General features: G+C 37.6%; 9 protein-coding genes across 9 annotated transcripts; 2 read left to right on the top strand and 7 right to left on the bottom strand.

The window, feature by feature from the left end:
• Nucleotides 1–541: 541 nt before the first annotated feature.
• On the bottom strand, nt 542–1,087 carry L201_007681 (uncharacterized protein; the record flags this gene model as incomplete). Its single annotated transcript, XM_066223387.1, has 1 exon — nt 542–1,087. The coding sequence occupies one exon, from the start codon at nt 1,085–1,087 to the stop codon at nt 542–544; it is 546 nt and encodes a 181-aa protein (XP_066079484.1).
• Nucleotides 1,088–1,679: 592 nt separating this feature from the next.
• On the bottom strand, nt 1,680–2,315 carry L201_007680 (uncharacterized protein; the record flags this gene model as incomplete). Its single annotated transcript, XM_066223386.1, has 1 exon — nt 1,680–2,315. The coding sequence occupies one exon, from the start codon at nt 2,313–2,315 to the stop codon at nt 1,680–1,682; it is 636 nt and encodes a 211-aa protein (XP_066079483.1).
• A 481-nt stretch (nt 2,316–2,796) lies between these two features.
• Nucleotides 2,797–3,402, bottom strand: L201_007679 (uncharacterized protein; the record flags this gene model as incomplete). Its single annotated transcript, XM_066223385.1, has 4 exons — nt 2,797–2,912; nt 2,978–3,226; nt 3,293–3,342; nt 3,395–3,402. The coding sequence occupies 4 exons, from the start codon at nt 3,400–3,402 to the stop codon at nt 2,797–2,799; spliced, it is 423 nt and encodes a 140-aa protein (XP_066079482.1).
• Nucleotides 3,403–3,835: 433 nt separating this feature from the next.
• L201_007678 (uncharacterized protein) lies at nt 3,836–8,007 on the top strand (the record flags this gene model as incomplete). Its single annotated transcript, XM_066223384.1, has 3 exons — nt 3,836–3,958; nt 4,039–6,393; nt 6,448–8,007. 3 exons carry the CDS (start codon nt 3,836–3,838, stop codon nt 8,005–8,007), a joined length of 4,038 nt encoding a protein of 1,345 aa, XP_066079481.1.
• A 512-nt stretch (nt 8,008–8,519) lies between these two features.
• On the bottom strand, nt 8,520–11,241 carry L201_007677 (uncharacterized protein; the record flags this gene model as incomplete). The annotated part of the gene is made up of 13 exons (XM_066223383.1): nt 8,520–8,727; nt 8,820–8,898; nt 8,993–9,041; nt 9,117–9,181; nt 9,253–9,423; nt 9,492–9,553; nt 9,629–10,113; nt 10,180–10,258; nt 10,334–10,349; nt 10,411–10,584; nt 10,666–10,774; nt 10,850–10,918; nt 10,999–11,241. The coding sequence occupies 13 exons, from the start codon at nt 11,239–11,241 to the stop codon at nt 8,520–8,522; spliced, it is 1,809 nt and encodes a 602-aa protein (XP_066079480.1).
• A 520-nt stretch (nt 11,242–11,761) lies between these two features.
• Nucleotides 11,762–12,652, bottom strand: L201_007676 (uncharacterized protein; the record flags this gene model as incomplete). Its single annotated transcript, XM_066223382.1, has 1 exon — nt 11,762–12,652. The coding sequence occupies one exon, from the start codon at nt 12,650–12,652 to the stop codon at nt 11,762–11,764; it is 891 nt and encodes a 296-aa protein (XP_066079479.1).
• A 1,008-nt stretch (nt 12,653–13,660) lies between these two features.
• L201_007675 (uncharacterized protein) lies at nt 13,661–16,513 on the bottom strand (the record flags this gene model as incomplete). The annotated part of the gene is made up of 1 exon (XM_066223381.1): nt 13,661–16,513. One exon carries the CDS (start codon nt 16,511–16,513, stop codon nt 13,661–13,663), a length of 2,853 nt encoding a protein of 950 aa, XP_066079478.1.
• Nucleotides 16,514–16,980: 467 nt separating this feature from the next.
• On the bottom strand, nt 16,981–17,933 carry L201_007674 (uncharacterized protein; the record flags this gene model as incomplete). The annotated part of the gene is made up of 3 exons (XM_066223380.1): nt 16,981–17,373; nt 17,485–17,688; nt 17,799–17,933. 3 exons carry the CDS (start codon nt 17,931–17,933, stop codon nt 16,981–16,983), a joined length of 732 nt encoding a protein of 243 aa, XP_066079477.1.
• Nucleotides 17,934–18,541: 608 nt separating this feature from the next.
• L201_007673 (uncharacterized protein) lies at nt 18,542–20,096 on the top strand (the record flags this gene model as incomplete). The annotated part of the gene is made up of 6 exons (XM_066223379.1): nt 18,542–18,577; nt 18,639–18,666; nt 18,828–18,950; nt 19,151–19,378; nt 19,675–19,755; nt 19,963–20,096. The coding sequence occupies 6 exons, from the start codon at nt 18,542–18,544 to the stop codon at nt 20,094–20,096; spliced, it is 630 nt and encodes a 209-aa protein (XP_066079476.1).
• Between the last annotated feature and the right edge of the window lie 112 nt (nt 20,097–20,208).

Here is a 20,208-nt window from a genome sequence, read left to right as displayed (position 1 = left end):
GTTCATGCATGCTCGTTATCAGTAATACAACAGAGTTGTATAGATGGAATCCGTCAAACGCACCGGCATCAGACGTCGTTAAAGGGAGTGTGAGAACCGCTTGTTGATAGAGATGAGATGAAAGGAAAGACAGAACCTTCATCATAGCGAAAATGATATGATTCTGTATTGAAAAAGGAAAAGCATTTGGTAGGAATGAAGCTGAGGTTTACTGCTGACAGAAATTACTCACCAGAAGACAAGAATTGCAGTCAACTCGGACAGACAGGTCTCATCGGACTGTCCAATTGCCACACTCATCTGACTTCACATACCCCATTAATAATTCCCAAATACAATATGTCGTTTTACTGATCATACATTTGGATCCATGAGAGTGCGTAATATGTTACAGGGATCGAAGGCTGTATATCTACACAAGTGTAATGAACGAGAAGACCAGTCTGAGCAAATATCCACGTACGCTACTGCTGCTTGCGGAATCCAAGAGATTGCTCATCAGGTGGATTTGCTAGTCAGACATACGAGATGGAAGGATCATTTACCCCCATTTACTTTGTTCAAGGGCTCTTGCCATAACTTCGTCAATTGTCTCTTGTTCTCCTCTGGCAGCAGCAGATGCCGAAGATTCGCCGCCACCAGAAGAGTAATTTCGTCTGCCCTGAGCCCTTTCTCGCCTCTCATCGTAATATCGTTGCAGTTCTAAGCCAATGTTGTAATTGGTTTGGGCGATTGTATCTCCTGAATTATTTTGAAAAACATCATCATATCGCTTCTCATCTTTACCTTGAGCTCTAAGAACTACATTTTGACATGTATTAAAATCATTTCTTCGACCTGGCGCTTTGCTTCGTAAAGTATCGAAATCAGTTTCTGATGGCCACATATATTTGGAACCAGTAAATCTACTGAAGACCCCAGATTTTTCTGTCTTAGGTACATTTCCTTCGCACAATTTTCTGAGTGTTCTTTCCATAGCAGATACTTCGCTTGCTCCTTTTCCCGTAGAGTTGAGGAAGCCTAACGTTTCTACGATAGATGATTGTTCATCAGATGAAACTGTGAAGCCTTGTCGAGGGATACTCATGGTTGCTTATTTCTGATAATCTGAATAGTATATTTCGACTGAAGAGAGCGCTGGACAGATAGCAAGGAAGAGTAGTAAGTCGGAGCACCCAGAAGCCTTTTTATACCACACGAGCGGCCTGGTAAGTCCACTTTCTTCGGATCGGATTGTTAATTGTATGACTCGAATATGTATGACTTACGATACACCCTTTGTTCAGTCAAAATAAGTGAAATTTGCAGGAAACCAAATTCTTGCCTTGGAGTCTTCCCAATGATTCACAAAGGTGGTATTGTAACGTGAAGCAATGAAGGTCTTCCCTTTCACATCATTATTGAATATTGGACTTTTCGTCAAGTCGGACAAGTCAAAGATCCAAATTCATTTGTGCTAGGGCAGAAGGTGATCTTGGCCACTGATAAGGTATATCAGCTGAGTCGAATATTTAGATGAGAGAAAAGCGACTGCTTGGATCCGGTAGGCTGCCTTGGCAGCTCGACATTGTGCATATTGTATTTCATGATTATATATCAATCCTGACAACAGCGAGACACTTGTGGTATGAGAATGGGTATCAAATCAACATAACACATTGTACATTAGAATAGGGTGATTATGGATCTAGCTTTATACCATGTTTGGATATATATCTTTCGAATACATATACCTCCTTACCCAAAGCACCAATTTCACTGAGTTTCTCTAAATCTCTTTCAGTCAACCTTGCTCTTCTAGGTTGACATAACGGAGTTGAAAAGATTTTCTCGGTTACACTAAGGACGATATTTCCACCTAAGAATTGATAGTAAATCTCGTTATCATTACCTGATTTAGTTCCTTCCAGCCATTGTTTCAACTTTTCGTCATATCCACCGGGGTTGTCCAACATTTGAACACGCGAACTGATCTTATCTATCGATTTTGCCTCTCGCATATTAGCGCCTAAAGACGTTTCTGTATAATGATACCTTTTGTCATTGACATCGGTAAGTTCTAAAGAAGGCACGTTTGCGCTTGAAAGTTGGGCAAAGCGCGTGGGGTCAGTGCGCGAGAGAGGTTCTGTAGAGAAAGATGATGGTGGTCTGATAGTTCGAGGTCGATATATACCTTTTCCTCCTTCTCCGTCATTCACAGAGAGAAAAGCATGATTTTGGCTTGGAAGTCCAACGTGCCAGGACGGTTCTGAAGGTTGTGAATGGTGATTCTCGTTCGAATGCGAAGTTGCAGCTGGAGATGTGTTACTTGACATTCCGATGTATCACAATTTGGGCCTGACTTGTTGTGAGAAAGTGGTGAATGCGTTTATTGGTGTATTGGTGTATTGTTGTATTGGTGTATTGGTGTGAAGAAGGGGTGGAAGTGGTGTTACGTATATTGAAGATCAAATTGTGGGAATGTCTTTGTCAATGAATCATAGGATGTAGGGCTAAAACAGGAAGTTTGCAATGATCTGCATTACCCAAACATTCAGTATGTGATCCTCTCAGCCCTCCTTTGATAAGTCGAACGCATCGGAGTCCTGCTACATGTATGACGCTTGTTTATGGTCCGGTTCGAAGAAAGGATATGTACTTTCTTCTACTTGATTTAGATGAGCATTTAAGGGAAAGGAAAGCCTCACATTGGGTTAATTCACAACCATAGGATTCCCTTATATAGGTGATGTCACGAATCTCATTACTAGAATATATTATAAAGCGTACAAATAGGATAGTGATCCAAAAGCAAGGTTACACGGTTTGATTAGGCTGAGTTGTCGCTGCAGAGTACTTTGGCGGTGCTTCTAAAGAGTAAGGACGGGTAGGATCATATGTTGCCACTGGGTGAACAGGTAGAGATGCAGCTCCTATTATATACATAGTTAGCTATCACCTACTTTGTTTGTTAGCTGATGTATACAATCAAACTCACCATAAGCAGGTAAACTAGTTACACTAGCACTAGGATCTACCATTCTAGTTACCCCTCCAACATCTGATCGTCTATGATAAGAATACGGATCGGAACCTCTCTGTCGATTATGTCTTCCCACACGACTTGCCACATCTTCCGCAGTTTCTGAAAATGTAGGTCTATGATTTAGATCTTGTATTTGTGATGGCAAGACATTTGGATTCTTTCGTAGCTTCCTTCGTTGATTCTGTGCAACTGCTAATCGGACTAGAATGAGAAACCATGTCAGGGAGCTGATAGATATGGGGGGAGACTAGAGAAATAATCACTTACTAAGCCATACGAGCACGATCACGACGATCAGAATTAAGAAAGCTGCAACACTGCGAATAAGTCAGCGTAAATATTCACACTTTCTAATCATCATAGACTTACTATATCATGTTGAATATGTACAATGTAAAGGTTAAACTGAGATATAAATTTCTTTCAACGTTGATATTTTCAGAGAAATGGGAATAGCGATGGACGGTGTTATATATGTATGCTTTTACTGGAATCGAACGATTGAACAGCTACAGTATTTTTATTTTCTATATTTTATTTTTGGCATACATGACGCAGCATATCGATGAGATTTGCCACCCATTAAGAGGAATGCACGGTCGAAGCCGATCACTATACTTTTTTGATTGCCGGCTGACTGTTCATCTCCTTTTATCACGTGATCTGTTTGTACGGCATTGACGTTTAAGACAATCAATAGCCATAACCGTCATTATATGCTCATGTTGATTGACATTTTCTTCCTTTCTTTCAACATCTCGACCTGTCAACACATTCATATAGATAATATCAGACAGTCTTAGACATACAATGGCTCGAATAGATGACCCTCCCCGGCGTGGGAAGGGTATATGCGCAATGAGGGGTAGTTGTGGAAGAACAAGCATGTTTGGTGCTGATCTACCTTGTCCTGATGATGGTAATGCGACAGAGGTACGTGTTTCTATCTATACTATCGTCTCAATATAGCAACTTCTTCAAGGTATAGGAAGTGCTGATAATGTTTATATCAGCCTGAAGAGAAACTGCGCGAGCTCATGACATCTGTCTGTGGACCATCCTATACACTTCCAGATTCAGTTTGTTGCACTTATGATCAAGTGGCCACTCTATCTGATCGATTACAACAAGCTGCACCACTTATCGCATCTTGTCCAGCATGTATCAATAATTTTAGATCTTTCTATTGTGATTTTACATGTTCACCTGATCAATCAACGTTTCTATCTATAACATCAACACAAAGAACCACAGAAGGTAAAGATGCAGTCAAAGAAATAGATTATGAAGTTAGCACAAAATTTAAACAAGGTTTTTATAGTAGTTGCAAAGATGTGCAATTTGGTGCAACAAACGGATTCGCTATGGATTTAATAGGTGGCGGAGCTAAAAATGCTAGTTCATTCTTAAAATATATGGGTGACCTGAGACCTGGTTTAGGTTCACCATTTCAAATCAATTTTCCAGATAATGATGATTCTCAATATAATCGGATACCCCTAAGTTGTTCAGATTCGAACAATATAAACGCTAGATGTGCTTGTGCAGATTGTCCTTCTGTATGTCCAGAATTACCTTATATAGCTCCCCCATCATCTGGTAAATGTCATGTAGGAGCTGTATCATGTCTCACCTTCTCCCTTCTTATCATTTATTCCGTCGCCATCTTACTTGGCATCACATTCTATTCATGGAAACAAGCACTTAGACATAGACAAAGAAGATATGAAAGACACGCACTTTTAGATCCACCTTTATCACCAACGGCAGCAAGTGGAAATACAAATGGATTAGATGGTATGATTGGCAGAGGAGGCGACGATTCAGAATCTGGACCAAGCGGATCGATACATTTTAGATTGGGTAGGGGAGCATCGTTATTGGATCCAATGGAACATCTCCAACCTAAACAGAACAAGATCAACGCCGCCTTACGGCGATTTTTCTACCGCTTAGGTCTATTCTGCGCCAAACAGCCTGTGGTCGTTTTTGGTATCACTGCCCTAGTAGTAGCTTTGCTTAATATCGGATGGAAATCTTTCTCTGTGGAAACGGATCCTGTTAGGTTATGGGTATCACCTTCAAGTGAAGCTGCTGCTCAGAAGCATTTCTTTGACGATAACTTTGGTCCCTTCTATCGGACTGAGCAAGTATTCATCACTCAATCTGAATCTGGCCCGCTTAACTATGATACGCTAGATTGGTGGTTGAAGGTAGAATCGGAAATTGGACAACTGGAATCGGAATCTGGCATAACACTTCAAGATGTATGTTTCGCACCTGCTGGTCCAGGTACTGCATGTGTAGTTCAATCTGTATCTGCATGGTTAGGAGAGGATTTAGAACAATGGGGTGAAGATTGGCAATCTAGAATAAAGGATTGTGCTAGTAGACCTGGAGAATGTTTACCGCCATTTGGTCAACCTATAGATCCTAAACTGATCTTAGGTGGTGCTGAAGGAGATTGGCTAAATGCCCAAGCTTTAGTGATTACTTGGGTTGTCAATAACTATAATGATGATCGAGTCGCACCAGCTGAAGAATGGGAAAGATCTCTGAAGACCTACCTAGCCGATTTGTCCAGACCTGGTGTAACAATCAGTTATTCTACCGGTATTAGTCTAGAAGAAGAATTGAATAAAAGTACAAATACCGATGTCAAGATTGTTGTTTTATCATATTTGGTCATGTTTCTGTATATCTCCCTTACTTTAGGTGGAGGATTACCACCCTACGTCATTTCAGCTTTTGCTCATAAAGCATGGAGAGCTATCATTCAACTTGGAGTTTTACTTCGAATTGTGAAATCACCACCTATCGATCGATCAACCTCGTCCTCACCTAGTTTCTCACTTATACCGACACTTCTTTCAGTCAACTCAAAATTCTCACTTGGTCTGTTTGGTATCATCATTGTTCTTATAGCTGTATCCACCTCCGTCGGACTATTCTCAATGTTAGGTGTAAGAGTTACACTTATCATTGCTGAAGTAATACCTTTCTTGGTTTTAGCAGTAGGAGTTGATAATGTGTTTATCTTGGTGCACGAACTTGAAAGACAAAACTCTTTACATGCTTCTCAAGGTGTAAATGAAGAATCTCAATCAATAGATAGTGAAGGGCGTCAACTCTCTACAGGTGCATCACTATCTGCTGAAGAAAGAGTTGCTAGAGCAGTAGCAAGAATGGGCCCTTCTATCTTACTTTCATCGGTAACGGAAGTAGTAGCATTTGCTATAGGTGCTTTAGTACCCATGCCTGCTGTTAGGAATTTTGCTATCTATGCTGCTGGAAGTGTCTTCTTAGGCGCTGTCATGCAAGTAACCGTCTTCGTTAGTGCTATGACCTTGGACCTAAAGAGAGCTGAGGTGAGTTGTCGAAATGCCCGAGCATCGGAAAATCAATTGACGAAATGCCTATAGGCCATGAGAATCGACTGCTTCCCTTGTATCAGGCTCCGACCTCCTATCGGATTATATGATGAAACCGCTCCAACAGATGAAGGTGTGGTCAACAAATTTATGCGGACCGTGTACGCGCCTTTCCTGTTGAAGAAAGAAGTCAAACAACTTGTATTAGTAGCATTTGGAGGATTATTCTTATTTGCAACTATTGGTATTCAGCATATAACCCTTGGATTAGATCAACGACTTGCCCTTCCTGCTGAATCCTACCTTGTTCCTTACTTCAACGCGTTAGACGATTATCTTGATGTTGGACCACCAGTATATTTCGTAGCTCAAGGTGCGGATGTTCCTACTCGACATGGTCAGCAACAATTATGCGGTAGATTCACCACTTGTATGGATCTTAGTGTGGCTAATACTCTAGAAGCAGAAAGAAAACGACCAGAATCTTCATTCATTGCTTCACCTCCTGCAGCATGGATCGATGATTTCCTTCAATGGACCAATCCAACCTTTGAATCATGCTGTAGAGTTAGGCGAAGAGATCCAACTGTTTTTTGTTCGCCAAGAGATTCCGAAAGGTTATGTAAACCATGTTTCGAAGGTGAAGAATGGGACGCTACAATGAATGGATTACCTGAAGGAGCAGATTTCATGAGATATCTGAAACAATGGTTGATTTCACCTACAAATGAAGAATGTCCTTTAGGTGGACAAGCACCATATTCATCTGCGGTCAAATTAGGTGGCATTGGTGAGAACAATGAAACAACGTTAGTCTCAGCATCTCACTTTAGAACATATCATACACCATTGAAAACACAAAACGATTTTATCGAAGCACTTAATGCAGCAAGAAGAATCTCGAATGATATCTCAAAGAAAACTGGAGTCAAAGTTTACCCATATTCATTGTTCTATGTTTTCTTTGATCAATATACGCATATACAATCTACATCAATTCAGGTTCTATCTTTAGCTTTATTATCTATATTAGGTATAACAACAATTCTGCTAGGTTCTTTAAGGACTGGATCAATCATAACTTTTGTTTGTTCATTGGTTTTATTGAATGTTATGGGTATAATGGGATATTGGGGAATATCATTGAATGCTATAAGTTTAGTCAATCTAGTTATAAGTTTAGGTATTGCTGTTGAATTTTGTTCACATATCTCAAGAGCTTTCATGGGATCAGGAAATGGTTTAATAAATTTAGATAAAGATCAAAATAAAAAAGAAAAAGATGAAAGAGTTTTCACTGCTTTAGTTGATGTTGGACCTTCAGTATTTTCAGGTATAACAATGACAAAATTGATAGGTATTTCAGTATTAGCATTAACGAAATCTAAATTATTAGAAATTTATTATTTTAGAATGTGGTTAACATTAATTTTAATGGGTGCATTACATGGTTTAATTTTATTACCTATTTTATTAAGTTATTTTGGTGGTCAAGGTTATAGTTTAGAAGATACGGATGAAGATTGGGTAAATTCACAAATGAGAAGAAATCAAGATTATGAATATAATCCTTTTAGAGATGTTGATCAAGATTCCATAATGTCTGATTAATAAACAAGGTCTATATATAGGTGTTTGATATCGGTGGTAATTATATACAACCGAGATATAATTTCTCATTTCATAGTGTTTGATTGGGTAAGGGAGGCATTTGGATTATATGTGCCATAGAAGGATGACACACCACTTACCAAGAAAGAAGCAAGTAGACTAAAGGTCTTTTAATGTAACACATATATGGATCTATACATGTACAATATGCATATCTAGTCAATCAATCACGGGACGCCTGCAGATAATATGGATAAGGGCAATAAGCAGTGCATAAAACAGTGGCTGATCGTTATTTTACTAATGCTAATGATACATAATACCGTCCGTAAACTACATGTCTTATCCGAGGGTCGTTACTACAGTTTGAGGCAAGGAAGAGAGGACAATACATTGAGGCCATCCATTATGAGTGGGTTGATTATATGAGCACGATGAAAGTTATGGAAAATGCTATGTATGAATTATAAAACTGAGACTACAAAATTCGAAAATATACTTTATTATCTAATTCACGAGTATATCACTTCAGTTGTTGCAGCAGATTGGGCCTGCGTTTGAGTTTGAGTTTGGGTTTGGGTTTGATGCTCTTCCGATCGATTCTCTTCCGATTTATCTTCTATACTTTTATTACGATGTATCCAACGTCTATATAAAGGTTTGTTGCCCGAAAATATGAATGGTAGTGGTAATGACACAAGTGTTAAAGCGAATGCAAACCTATCAAGCAAAAGAAGGATTGATTAATCAGTAAAGTATGCTCAAATACGATAATATATGATGCTCAGCTTGAGTGGATCGAAGAGACTTACCAACAGATAGCTAACCATCCATTCGATATGTGATCATACATTTGACCACCTATTACAGCTCCTATAGCTGATGATGCGGCTGTTGAGAATTGATATATTAGTGACATGATACTCGTTGTAACTCTACCCGGTGGGTATATCGTGAAAACAGCCCAACGGTCCTTGCCACTTACCAAATGCGATATTCATAGCAGCGAATTGATGGATTTCACTGATACCAGGCTAATTATTGACAACAACTAGATATCAGCTTGTAGTTAAAAATAAATACATCTCACATCAAACAGGTGGACTCACAGTTTGCCTCGAAACTAAAGTTACTTCCAGACCCGCTGGACCAGAAGCGCACTGAAGAGCGACCTCTATGTATTTTGAACAATGATTAGTCATGAATTGCCATTCGCGTCACGGACTTGGGGATTGCCTGACTTACCAGCTAAAGCGAATAGAACAATAAATCCAGCTAAACTCTTTTTAAGCATCATAAGGGGTAACCAGGGTAAAGCGAATATCAAACAAGGTAACATGATGAATTCAGATCCATATTTATCGGCCAATGCACCTATTATAGGTCCTGATATGAATGTTGGTGCAGCAGCGGCCACTAGAGAGTATAACGCGATACATCAGCGATCAGAGATGGACTCGCAGGTGTAGCTACAGTTCACTCACAATAGATAAGACCAACGAAATCTGAATTTTTGTGCCAAACCTCTTGAACTCTCAAGGTCAATCTATTGTTGAGGTTGGGCTCAGCGTGGGGTGATTGTTGAACACGGATAAGGTCAATCTTTTGTTGATGCACTCACGAGGGTTCAAATAATCCAATGATCAATCCATAAAGAAAAGTAACCCAAAATCCAGTCATACCTCTACCTGATTTAACCATCGTTGTAATTACTTTCCAACCAGACAATTCGACTACTTCTTCTTTTTTCTCAGAATCACTGGTAATTGATGTATCACTAGAGACTTGGTTACCAGTACCGCTCTGTGAAGATTCCGAATTTTCTTGCTCGATTTCTGATGAGTTTACAGGCTTAGGCGAAGGATCATCAGGATTATCGAGTTGATTCGTAGGTATTTCTGCTGATTTAACTCTCTTCTCTTCTTGTTCAGATGTTTTCGATTCCGTTTGTGTAGAATCATGATTCTGTTCCTCCCATTTCCTTAAATCTTTTTGTTCGATCACAAATAGTCGCATGATTAGATCTACTGCCAAGACAATGATACAGAAAATGAATGGAGCATGCCATCCTACATGCTGATACAGAGCACCACCAATTGGGGGAGCCTGATCAGATTATTATACGTCAGATGAATTGCGTACGCGACAATGGAAAATGACTGATGAACTTACAATTGTTAAGCCTATTGATACACCAGAATATGCGAAACCTATCTGACGACCGACATGTTTTTCCTCCACATTCTCACATCTACCTCATCATCATCTGAATTAGTACAGAACCATCTTAAGTTGTATGACATCTAGTCATGATGGTGTAACTCACATTAATGCAAATCCGACTACTCATTGGCCGCAATGTTAGCAGCGCCCTCGTTGACTTTAGGTAATGAAACCACTTACCGGACCAAACAACCGTACTTGAAGCACCTTGTATGAATCTACTTAAGACCATCACCCAATAAGCGTTTATAGTCATAAACAATATCACGGCCACTTCCAATACCAGGACGGCTACAATCAATGGCGATCTTCTATAGGGGTATTTATGAAAGAAGTATGCTACTGGCAGTGTACCTGCGAGATTTTGTTGGGTTAGGCCGTCTCATAAGCTATTCATTCTGTCGGTTAAGCGAGACAAAGTCGATTTGTACTTACAGACAAGAATACCTATAGAGTAAGCAAACAATAACCATGATGTTAATGCTGAGATATTGTGGTAATTTAGTACTTGAAGTCTATACGGTAGTACAGGTACGACAATTGTCTAAATTCCATGAAGTATCAGCTAATCTATCAGCCAAACTATATAGCTTTGCAAACATTCAAATGCTCAACTCACATATGTCAATATATCGGTCGTTACGCCTAATGTAACTACAGTGGTTATAAACCAACTTGAACTACGCCACTATTGGTTTGTATCCATTTGATCTTTTGTCAGCTTATGACCATATCATAATATCATCAGGTAGAGAGTTGAAAACATACCTTTACACCCCATGGTGCTTTCTTACTATTCTGAGGACCCTTCGATATGCCTAATGCGGTTGATTTCTTTTTGTCTGCTACTGCTGATTCCGAGTTTGAATTCGATGAGTCCTCGTGTGGCTGGATGACAGTTTGTGATGAATTATGTCGTTCTACAGCCTGTGATGATGTATGAATAGGTATTTCTGATGGGGATATTCCACTAGTAATGTTTGCCACAGACTGCTGAGATCCAGAAGCCATTCTCTGTAGTTCTTACTTTTATGTCTGAGTTTGTTGAATGATGGATTGACAAGGTGAGATTGTTCACAAGTAGCTGCGATCCGATATTTCCGGCACGCGATGGATGATTTAAATGAAGAGTGGGCAGAACAGCTACCAATCGACGTTGACTAGTGTTGGCTCTGTAATAGGTTGAAGCAGTTGGGAGCGATTGATTATACACAAGATGACTAAAGATGGAAGATATGAAACAGATGAAGATTATGTCAAGACAAGTAGATAAACATAAAAATCAATTGATAATACTCATCATGTAAAAAGACAGTCAAAGATCGCGATCCCAAGCGGTAAAAAATCGTCAGGTTTGGACGGTATTTTTGGCTCATTTAAGCGAGATAACCGATGAATATATGAATATACGAGTCTCGTATAAGTTATGCTGAGCTGCTTTGTAATTTAAGCATTTATGCGACTTGGAAGTACTTATACGAGCATTAAATTGTATCAGTCTCGATTAATCAATCTCTTGTCACATCACCTATTAATCAGAGATCTCTATAACATGTTTCTTACTTCTGGCCCGTTGTACAGTCCCAGACCGCTCCCGCCTATGAAGATCAGCACAAGATGAACAGAGAAGTTTATTTTTCAATATCACCGAAGCCATATTGATACAAGTACTTCTATCAACATTATCAATCCCCGTTACAGAATATGATGGATTATCTTGTTGATTTGATGTATTCAAGGTTTCGTTTGAAACTCCTGTTGAGAAAGAGTTAGTCCATTTTGGACGTTTAGATTTGTACTTTGATTGCCTAGCTCTACCATTATTACATGAGGCTATAGGAATATAACCTGAGTTTTGCCAATCATCATTATCAGTTTTCGATTTTGATGCAATTTCAGAAATAAAACTTGATTTATAATTATTTTCAATAATTTGATCTTCTGACTCTTTAGAATTCCTTGTTGAAGTGTCTTTCGTAGAAAGGTCAATTGGTTTTAACAGTTTATAAACCAAAATACCATCTTTCGAATTGGCATTTATCGAATGACTTTTAATTTCATCAGTACCTTCCTTACTTTTATTCATAGAATAACCAACTTTATTAAAATCAATAACGAGTTCAGATAAGGGTTTATCATTACAAAATATATATCTATCATTTTCTGGCAAAATAATGGTATTTGTTTTTGGAAATTTTTCATATGTAGGTCCATATTTTTCATAGGATCTAATTTGCATTCTCAAAAAATCTTTTACCTTTTTTAATGAACCAAGTTGTTCTATCCTTTTGTCAGTCAATTCTGTACCCACATGACTAAGCATTTCAGATGTATTATCGTCATTATTTTCAGTAGTAGTTTCTAATGCCTCAAGAAGTGCTTGTTCGAGCCATGTTGAATCGTCTTGATCTCCTGAATTCATTCTGAGTAAAGCAAAGATTAAGATTAAGTAAAGTTAAAAGAAGTTGATTTTGAAAATTTTTGAGCTGAGCAGTTGAAGTGATACGTACAGTATATCCCACCTGCACTCATAGTATTTATACATACATATTTTCATGAGCACTATTGCATGATACATGCAGTAGAGAATGATATGGCTAAGATCCTTCTTTCATGACAATGGGTGTAATAGCATTACATGGTGGAGTGTGAGAAATTACCACGAAATGATTAGAATTCCTCTTAAAGGAGGACAGGTAAGCGAGATACTCTATTCACCCCATTCGAAGCCCCTTGACTATCTGGAGAAGATTGATATAGTGTACAGACAGATCTCCATGGTGCGTTTTTACCCAAGAAGCTTTCATTCAATTTCAGCGGCCAACATGAAGACATAACGCTGAGTGACAATAATGTGTGCGAGAAACGTAGCGGAGATGGATTCGCAAGGCTATACAGTATGGACATACCCTTTACATCATTTGAGAGACAGATCGGTCACCTATACCCGCACGTAGGAATACTATCGTCTTAGAAATTCAAATGAAGGTGATCTTCTTTGTGTCAGACATACCTGTTCTTTAGTCATCCATTGAAAGAATGAATTCTTTCATTCCCAGATATGAAGGGCGGATAATGCTGCAGTAAACTTCCGCTAACTTGTTGTAGAAGGCTCCGCCAGATTCAAAGCAAAGCAAAGATATTCATTATGAAGCATGATTCTGTACGGTAAGTCAAATGTGGCCCACCATCATTTCATTCTTCAAGCCTTCTGGTGCTGAATATCTGACTTTGCGTCGGCCGTTTGTTCTTTTCGAAGCCATAGGTAAAAGGAGAGTGTATAGCACAGTTCACGAAACGAAGTATGTACTGCATCGATCTGGAAGAATACTCATGCCACTCGCAAGTAACAGATTTGCATACCGTATACAAACCACAGTACGGCAAAATTAGTATCTAAGCGTAAGTATAATCAGTACAACAATTGTCATTATATCATTGTTTCAGGTCCTTTTTCACCCGAACCACCTTTCGACATTTTCCCATCAACCTTTGAGGTATTTAAATTTGCAAATCTACCTGTAGTTGAGGGTGGTGATTCGTCATCTTGATTTTCAGCATCTTCAACAGAAGGTGGTCTATAATTACTTGAAGGTGATCTAGGTGATTGACTATTCAAACTTTCTTGAGCTCTTCTTTGAGCTTCGATCGCAGCTTGTTCAGCTCGTCGAGGATCAGTAAGTCTCACTTGAGGATTTGTATGTGGCGAAGGAGGTGTCATTGGTGTTCGGGGCGATAAGAAAGGTGAAGGTCTACTTTCCATTGTATCAGTAGGAGATTGATTTATATTAGTAGGATTACCAGTAGGTGTATTAGATGAAGATCTAGTATTTGATGTCCTTGTTTGATTCGGTACACCGTCCTCCATTAACTCAGGCGGGAAATCGAACCGATAATCTAACTTGATACCTCTAGGTAGACCATCATTTCCTGAAGAACTCTCATCAACAATAAAAACATTATCCAAAATTTTGGAAACATCATTATTTATCATATCTCTTATTCTCGATTTGTTCATACCTTGATTCAACAACTCTCTTAATTTATTGGTAAAGAAGTGATTGAGATCAGATTGAACATTTTCAATCAATTGCATTGATGGTATTGAAATAAATAATTTCAATTTTATCGTATGTTTGATAAAATGTTGTGTTGGTTCTTTTTCATTTTCTAATTCTTTCCTTAATCCAAATTTAGGATCTAATATCAAACTTATTGTTGAAAGATCATTTTGGTTTGATGAAGATGGTAAATATGATAGGACCAATAATTCTAATGCAGGGAAATCATTAATTTTCAAAAATGTTGGATTTGGTTGTGTTTGATGTAAAGGTAAATAATTACCTAAATCTATTGATCTAATAAAATCAAACATTGTTCTAGGTTGATTTAGATATAATTGATCTTTAGTATTTTCAATTAATTTAAATTGTAATCTATCACCAACAATTTTATAACCTAACCAAAAATTAATTGAAGTCAAAGTATTATTAAAAGGTGTTAAGGTAGATTTATCCCATTGAAATTGTCTTAAATCTTTGAATAAAATTTCACCAGGTGATAATCTACTTAAACATTTTTGAATTTCTTTATTTGTTAAATATTTAAATATCTTTTTCAAATTTGATGAATCTTGAATTTCTGAATCATCAGGTAGTTCAATTATTTTTGACTTCCTTTCTAATAATACTCTTTGTGCAATTGATTTATCATTAATGTTCTCTTGATCGTTTAACTGTGATTGATTTACACCTTTAATCGTCCATCCAGGTCTAAATATTAACCTCCTTCTTTTGAAAATATCACCAGATACAATATCATCTGAAGTATTATTCAATGATTGAATCAATGCGACATGAAAATGTCTAAATGATTCACATGATTCAATGAATCTTTTTATCCATTCCAATGGATTTTCTAATTTTTCATCTGAACAAGGTAAAAAAATGGTTAAATCTAATCTATAATTACTATCTGTACCAGATGAAGATTTTTCTTTTACAGCTTGAGCCCTAATTGTTAATCCAAATAAATCTAATCCAATAAATAACCTTTGAGATTTATTCAATTCAGCTAAATTTTCTAAAAAACCTAATATAAATGAAATTTTTGATGTATCTTCATTTTCATTTTGCTCTTTCTCAGTCATATTGAGTGACTTATTATCAATTTGCATCCTTTTTAATGATTTCTTCGATCTATAAGTATCTAGATACCATCCTATCAATAACATTAATGGAAATTCTGGTGAATTCATGTCTGTATTTAAAGTTGAAACGAATTTGGTGAAATCTCTTTTTATATCAACATCCAATTGAATTTTTTTTCTCTTTTTCATCTTGGTTGATAAATTATGTATATCTTTTTTATTTATCAATTTACTTAATTCAATACATAAAGTCATTATTATTTTTGGTAAATTACCTAAATTTGAATTCCATGAATCTTGTAATGCAATTAACCATAATTTTTCATCTGTCGGTTTAGCTTTAGATATCTGTTCAATTTTTTGCATCAATCTCAATACATCTTTCGATAAATCTAATCTACCTTCTTGAACTCTTTTGGAAATATTATCAAAAGAAAATCTGATTGATGGATGTTGTTGAATTTTTTTAGATTTTAATTCTGATTGTTCTGGAGTTTTGTTTTTAGGTAAATCTTCATATATCCCTTTATTGGAATCATCAGTTAAACCTAAATAATCATTCCATTTTCTAAAATGTTTATTTACTGGTGAAGTACTCCCGTTCTTTTGTTGATCAATCCATTTTATCCTTTCGTTATTGGAAGTATTTGGTGTAGGTGGTAAATTATCATTTGTATCTCTTTTCCTAAATGCTGATTTTGATGGTGTAGCAGTTCGATGATTTGGTATAGATGATAATGGTGGTGATTTACCATCAATAGGTTTTTCCCATTCTATAGGTTCTTTAGATTTCTTCTGCTTTTTTCTATCTTTCTTGTCATCCTTCTTTTTCTGTCGTCTGTCTGATTCAGATCCTGACCCGGAATCAGATCCTGATCCAGAACCGTTTTTCTTTCGACCTTCCCTTTCTTTTCTTCTTTTTCGACGTTCTTCTCGCTCTTCATCACTGCTACTCTTAGGATCTTTTGAGCCCCTTCTGTTGGACTCTGCTCCGTTATCTTCCCTCGAGGACTTTGATCCTTTCTTCTTTTTACTACCGCTAAAGAAAACATACGCCAGTATTAGGAGGAAAAGAACGACGATGATTGATTGTCCAGATCTTGCCGATGTACGATATGTAACTCTTGAAGCCATTTTGAAGTAATGTCGCTTTTTCTGAATTTGACCACTTATCGGAACTTGATCTTAAAGCAGAGATAAAAAGCACTGTCACTTACTGTTTGTGATTGCCAGTCTTATCCTTGATAAAGCGCACTGCGATGCGGCACTTGCATTGTACTTAATTATGATTGCACAAGGGAGAATCGGATCAGATATATTGTGAAAGGATGCATAGAGGGACTTGACTCGATCAGATGATCATCATTGATAGGAGAGGAGGTAAAAAGGATCACTTCGATGAAAGGAAGTTGATAGTTGATCCAGGCGAAGCTCGAGGGGTTGATGAGTGACAATTGAGTACCGCTGTACTGGATATATATCAGTCTCGATACCACATAAATCGCATAGACATTTAGCTTCCAGTGAGCAGATAGTCAGTAAGATTGACTGTTGATAAATGCATACAAGTACTATACAATCCCTCATTGAAGAGGTTTCATCTAATCTTCATCGACAATGGTGATTCTCTTTTCTTCTACAGCTTTCGGTATATTTGCTTCATCATTTTGCTGTATCGGTATCGATGTTGTAGATACAGGTCCAACTTGTTCAACATCATCGTCATTTTCATCTTCGGAATCCTCTTCTTCACCAGGTTTCTTGAATGTTATACTTGCACCACCAGCTAATTTCCTTTTACCTACTCCTCCACTCCCACCATTTTCATGAGTTTCTCCGGAATTTGAAGTAAGATTAGGTGTTGATGATCCACTTTTTTTATTATTATTACCTTGTTTTCTCTTTTGACGTTTAGCTCTATTTTTAGCTGTTTTAGCATCCGCTATAGCATCCCTTTCCGCTTGTCTAGTTTGAAAAGCTGATTGTTCTTCTTCCTGTATAATCATGAAATGTTACAATATTAGGAAAACGAACCACTCAGTAAGCTTATTTTGTGTATAACCACAATAATATATATCATAGCGAGAATTATGATTAGAACTCACTGCTCTAGCTTTATCATTCATTATCTTTATTCTTTCATATTCTCTTCTTCTACTTTGTTTATATACATGAAATTCACCTGATCCCGCACCTGCTGAAGATCCTTGCACATTTTTCATCATTTCTCTTGGTGCTCTTAAAGTTTTTTCTTTTGTTCCAACTGAAATATTCTGTTGTCTTTCAGGATTCGCAAGTAACTTTTCAACCTATTTGACCATTTCGATTACACGTTAGTCAATACGTTCTCTTAAGCATAGGTATTTCTGAGAGTTCAACATCACTCATTTTGAGAAAAGAAGGTAACGATTCCACCTACCTGACGACGTTGTTGATCTATTACAGAAGTACCATAATACTTCTTTGATGGACCAGCATCATTCCGTTCAGGTGATAAAGAAGCTTGACGTTGCGGAGGTGATAGTGATCCTTCTCTTCCTATTTCGACTGGCATTTTCACTGTATATTTTTCGCTTGTATTATTTTCTAAAATAGATTCACCTGCTAAGCTGTCTCGCCCCTACGCTGGTGATGCTCTTTGTAACTATCAATGTAAGATCTGACAAATAGGCTTAATGACTTGCAACTTACAACCCAAAGATTAATATTGAAATATTGATAAATGCTTCATCGTTCACTCTCCAGGTACGTTATATAGTATATCTCACTGTGCCACATGCCTAAAGCGGTAATAACGCCGGGTTAATATTATGTGTTTGTTGTTGCTATCGTTGGACCTGCACGCGCCATCACCACTCACATCTCCATTGTTCATTATTATTGTTCTGATCTATCAATTGCATATCTAATCCTTAATCAATAGACCAAGATAACATTACAGGCAACAACGATCATTGACATTTATACGTGATATACATATATACATACGTTAGACTTGGTTATATTCAGTTATTATCACGTTCAAAATCATCTATACCGGATATAGACTTGTGATCTTCTCGCCACACGCTCCTTCCGCAATTTCAACTGATCGACGTGTCACATAACAACTTCAACACCTCTTTCATCTCTTTTTCATAAGTAAAGTCAAACTCAAACATCATGTCGGACGGGTCCAACTACGATTATCTCTTTAAAGTATGTCATCAGCTTCGTCTTACTAAAACGGAGGGTAGATAGCTGATATGGGACTTGATAGGTGGTACTTATCGGTGACTCAGGTGTCGGTAAATCGTAAGTGTTGAGCTATGTGGTTTATTTGGAGAAGAATCACTAATTTGTGGTAATACTATGTAATATTCATTCAATAGAAACCGTGAGTTAGCTTTCTGTAGCTCTTCTTTGGTATAAAGGAACTACTTGAGCTAATAATACTGAATTACCTTAGTTCTCTCGCGATTCACAAGGAATGAATTCAACTTGGAATCTAAATCAACAATCGGTGTTGAATTCGCTACTCGAAGTATCAACGTAGATGGAAAGACTGTTAAAGCACAAATTTGGGATACTGGTGAGTAAATATCTAAAACTAATGGACGGTAAAGAGCCTGTTGGCAATGTATTTTGGCTAAACGCTGTAGTAATGCTAACTGATTCTTCTCCTTATCATCAATTTCATACCATTATTCATACTCTCTACTCGTATTAAATACATATCGTCCTTACCCGACTAATTCCTTCACGCCAATGTAATGGATATACCCAAAATAGCCGGTCAAGAACGATACAGAGCAATCACATCAGCATATTACAGAGGAGCAGTAGGAGCTTTACTTGTTTACGATATCGCAAAACATTCAACATACGAAAATGTTACAAGATGGTTGAAAGAATTGAGAGATCATGCAGATGCTAATATAGTAATTATGCTTGTCGGAAATAAAAGTGATTTGAAACATTTGAGAGCTGTCAGTACAGATGAGGCAAAACAATTTGCTAGTGAGTTCAGCGGAATCCTTACCAAACATTTCTAAAAGGCTATGAATGCGAGATCCCAGGATTATGGCTGGGTCGGATGAGGAGAAATCCCAAACTTTGTCGATGTACCGGCGGGGAGTGGGCGTTATTGCATGTCGTGAGATGACAGATGAATGGAAGGAATTCAGGATATCGCGTTCAATATACTTGTGAAGCAAGGATCAATTTCACCGGTGACCCAAAAACGAGAATTGATCACGGAATTATGTTATACAGGACATTTTACTGATGAGATACTTCGTTTTCCACTTTAACAGCTGAAAATGGTCTTTCATTTATCGAAACCTCTGCTTTGGACGCATCTAACGTAGAATCTGCTTTCCAAAATATCTTGACTGGTAAGTCACATCTCCTATTGTATTGCGAACGACTCATCCCCATATGTCGAATCTGACTCATTGATATCTTCTCTGTCTTCCCATCTTTGTACAATATCGTAACATTTCATTTCGTTCAACTCAATTGTCCTTATCTACCTTGCAACTGCCTTCCAATCGACTTTTGTTCCTACTCGGTTCTCGATCACTCCATCTCAACCTCGACAGAAATCTACCGAATCGTATCATCCAAATCCCTTGAATCATCTGGAGATGTAATCAAGCCATCAGGGGGTGAAACAATCTTAGTAACTCCAACAGCAGATGATGGCGGTGCTAAACAAGGTGGTAAATGTTGTTAGAATGGATTGGTGCAGTGTAGAACTGGGTTGTCGGAGACGGAGAAAGATAACGGGATATTGTATACGCTACGACAATTCATGATTTTTAGTCTTACTCTGTTTATAAGGTACG

This window comes from Kwoniella dendrophila, chromosome 11 (genome assembly GCF_036810415.1).
Source record: "Kwoniella dendrophila CBS 6074 chromosome 11, complete sequence".
Taxonomy (NCBI): domain Eukaryota; kingdom Fungi; phylum Basidiomycota; class Tremellomycetes; order Tremellales; family Cryptococcaceae; genus Kwoniella; species Kwoniella dendrophila.
Note: the sequence above shows the minus strand (reverse complement) of the source record. Positions and strands in the feature narration are given on the sequence as shown.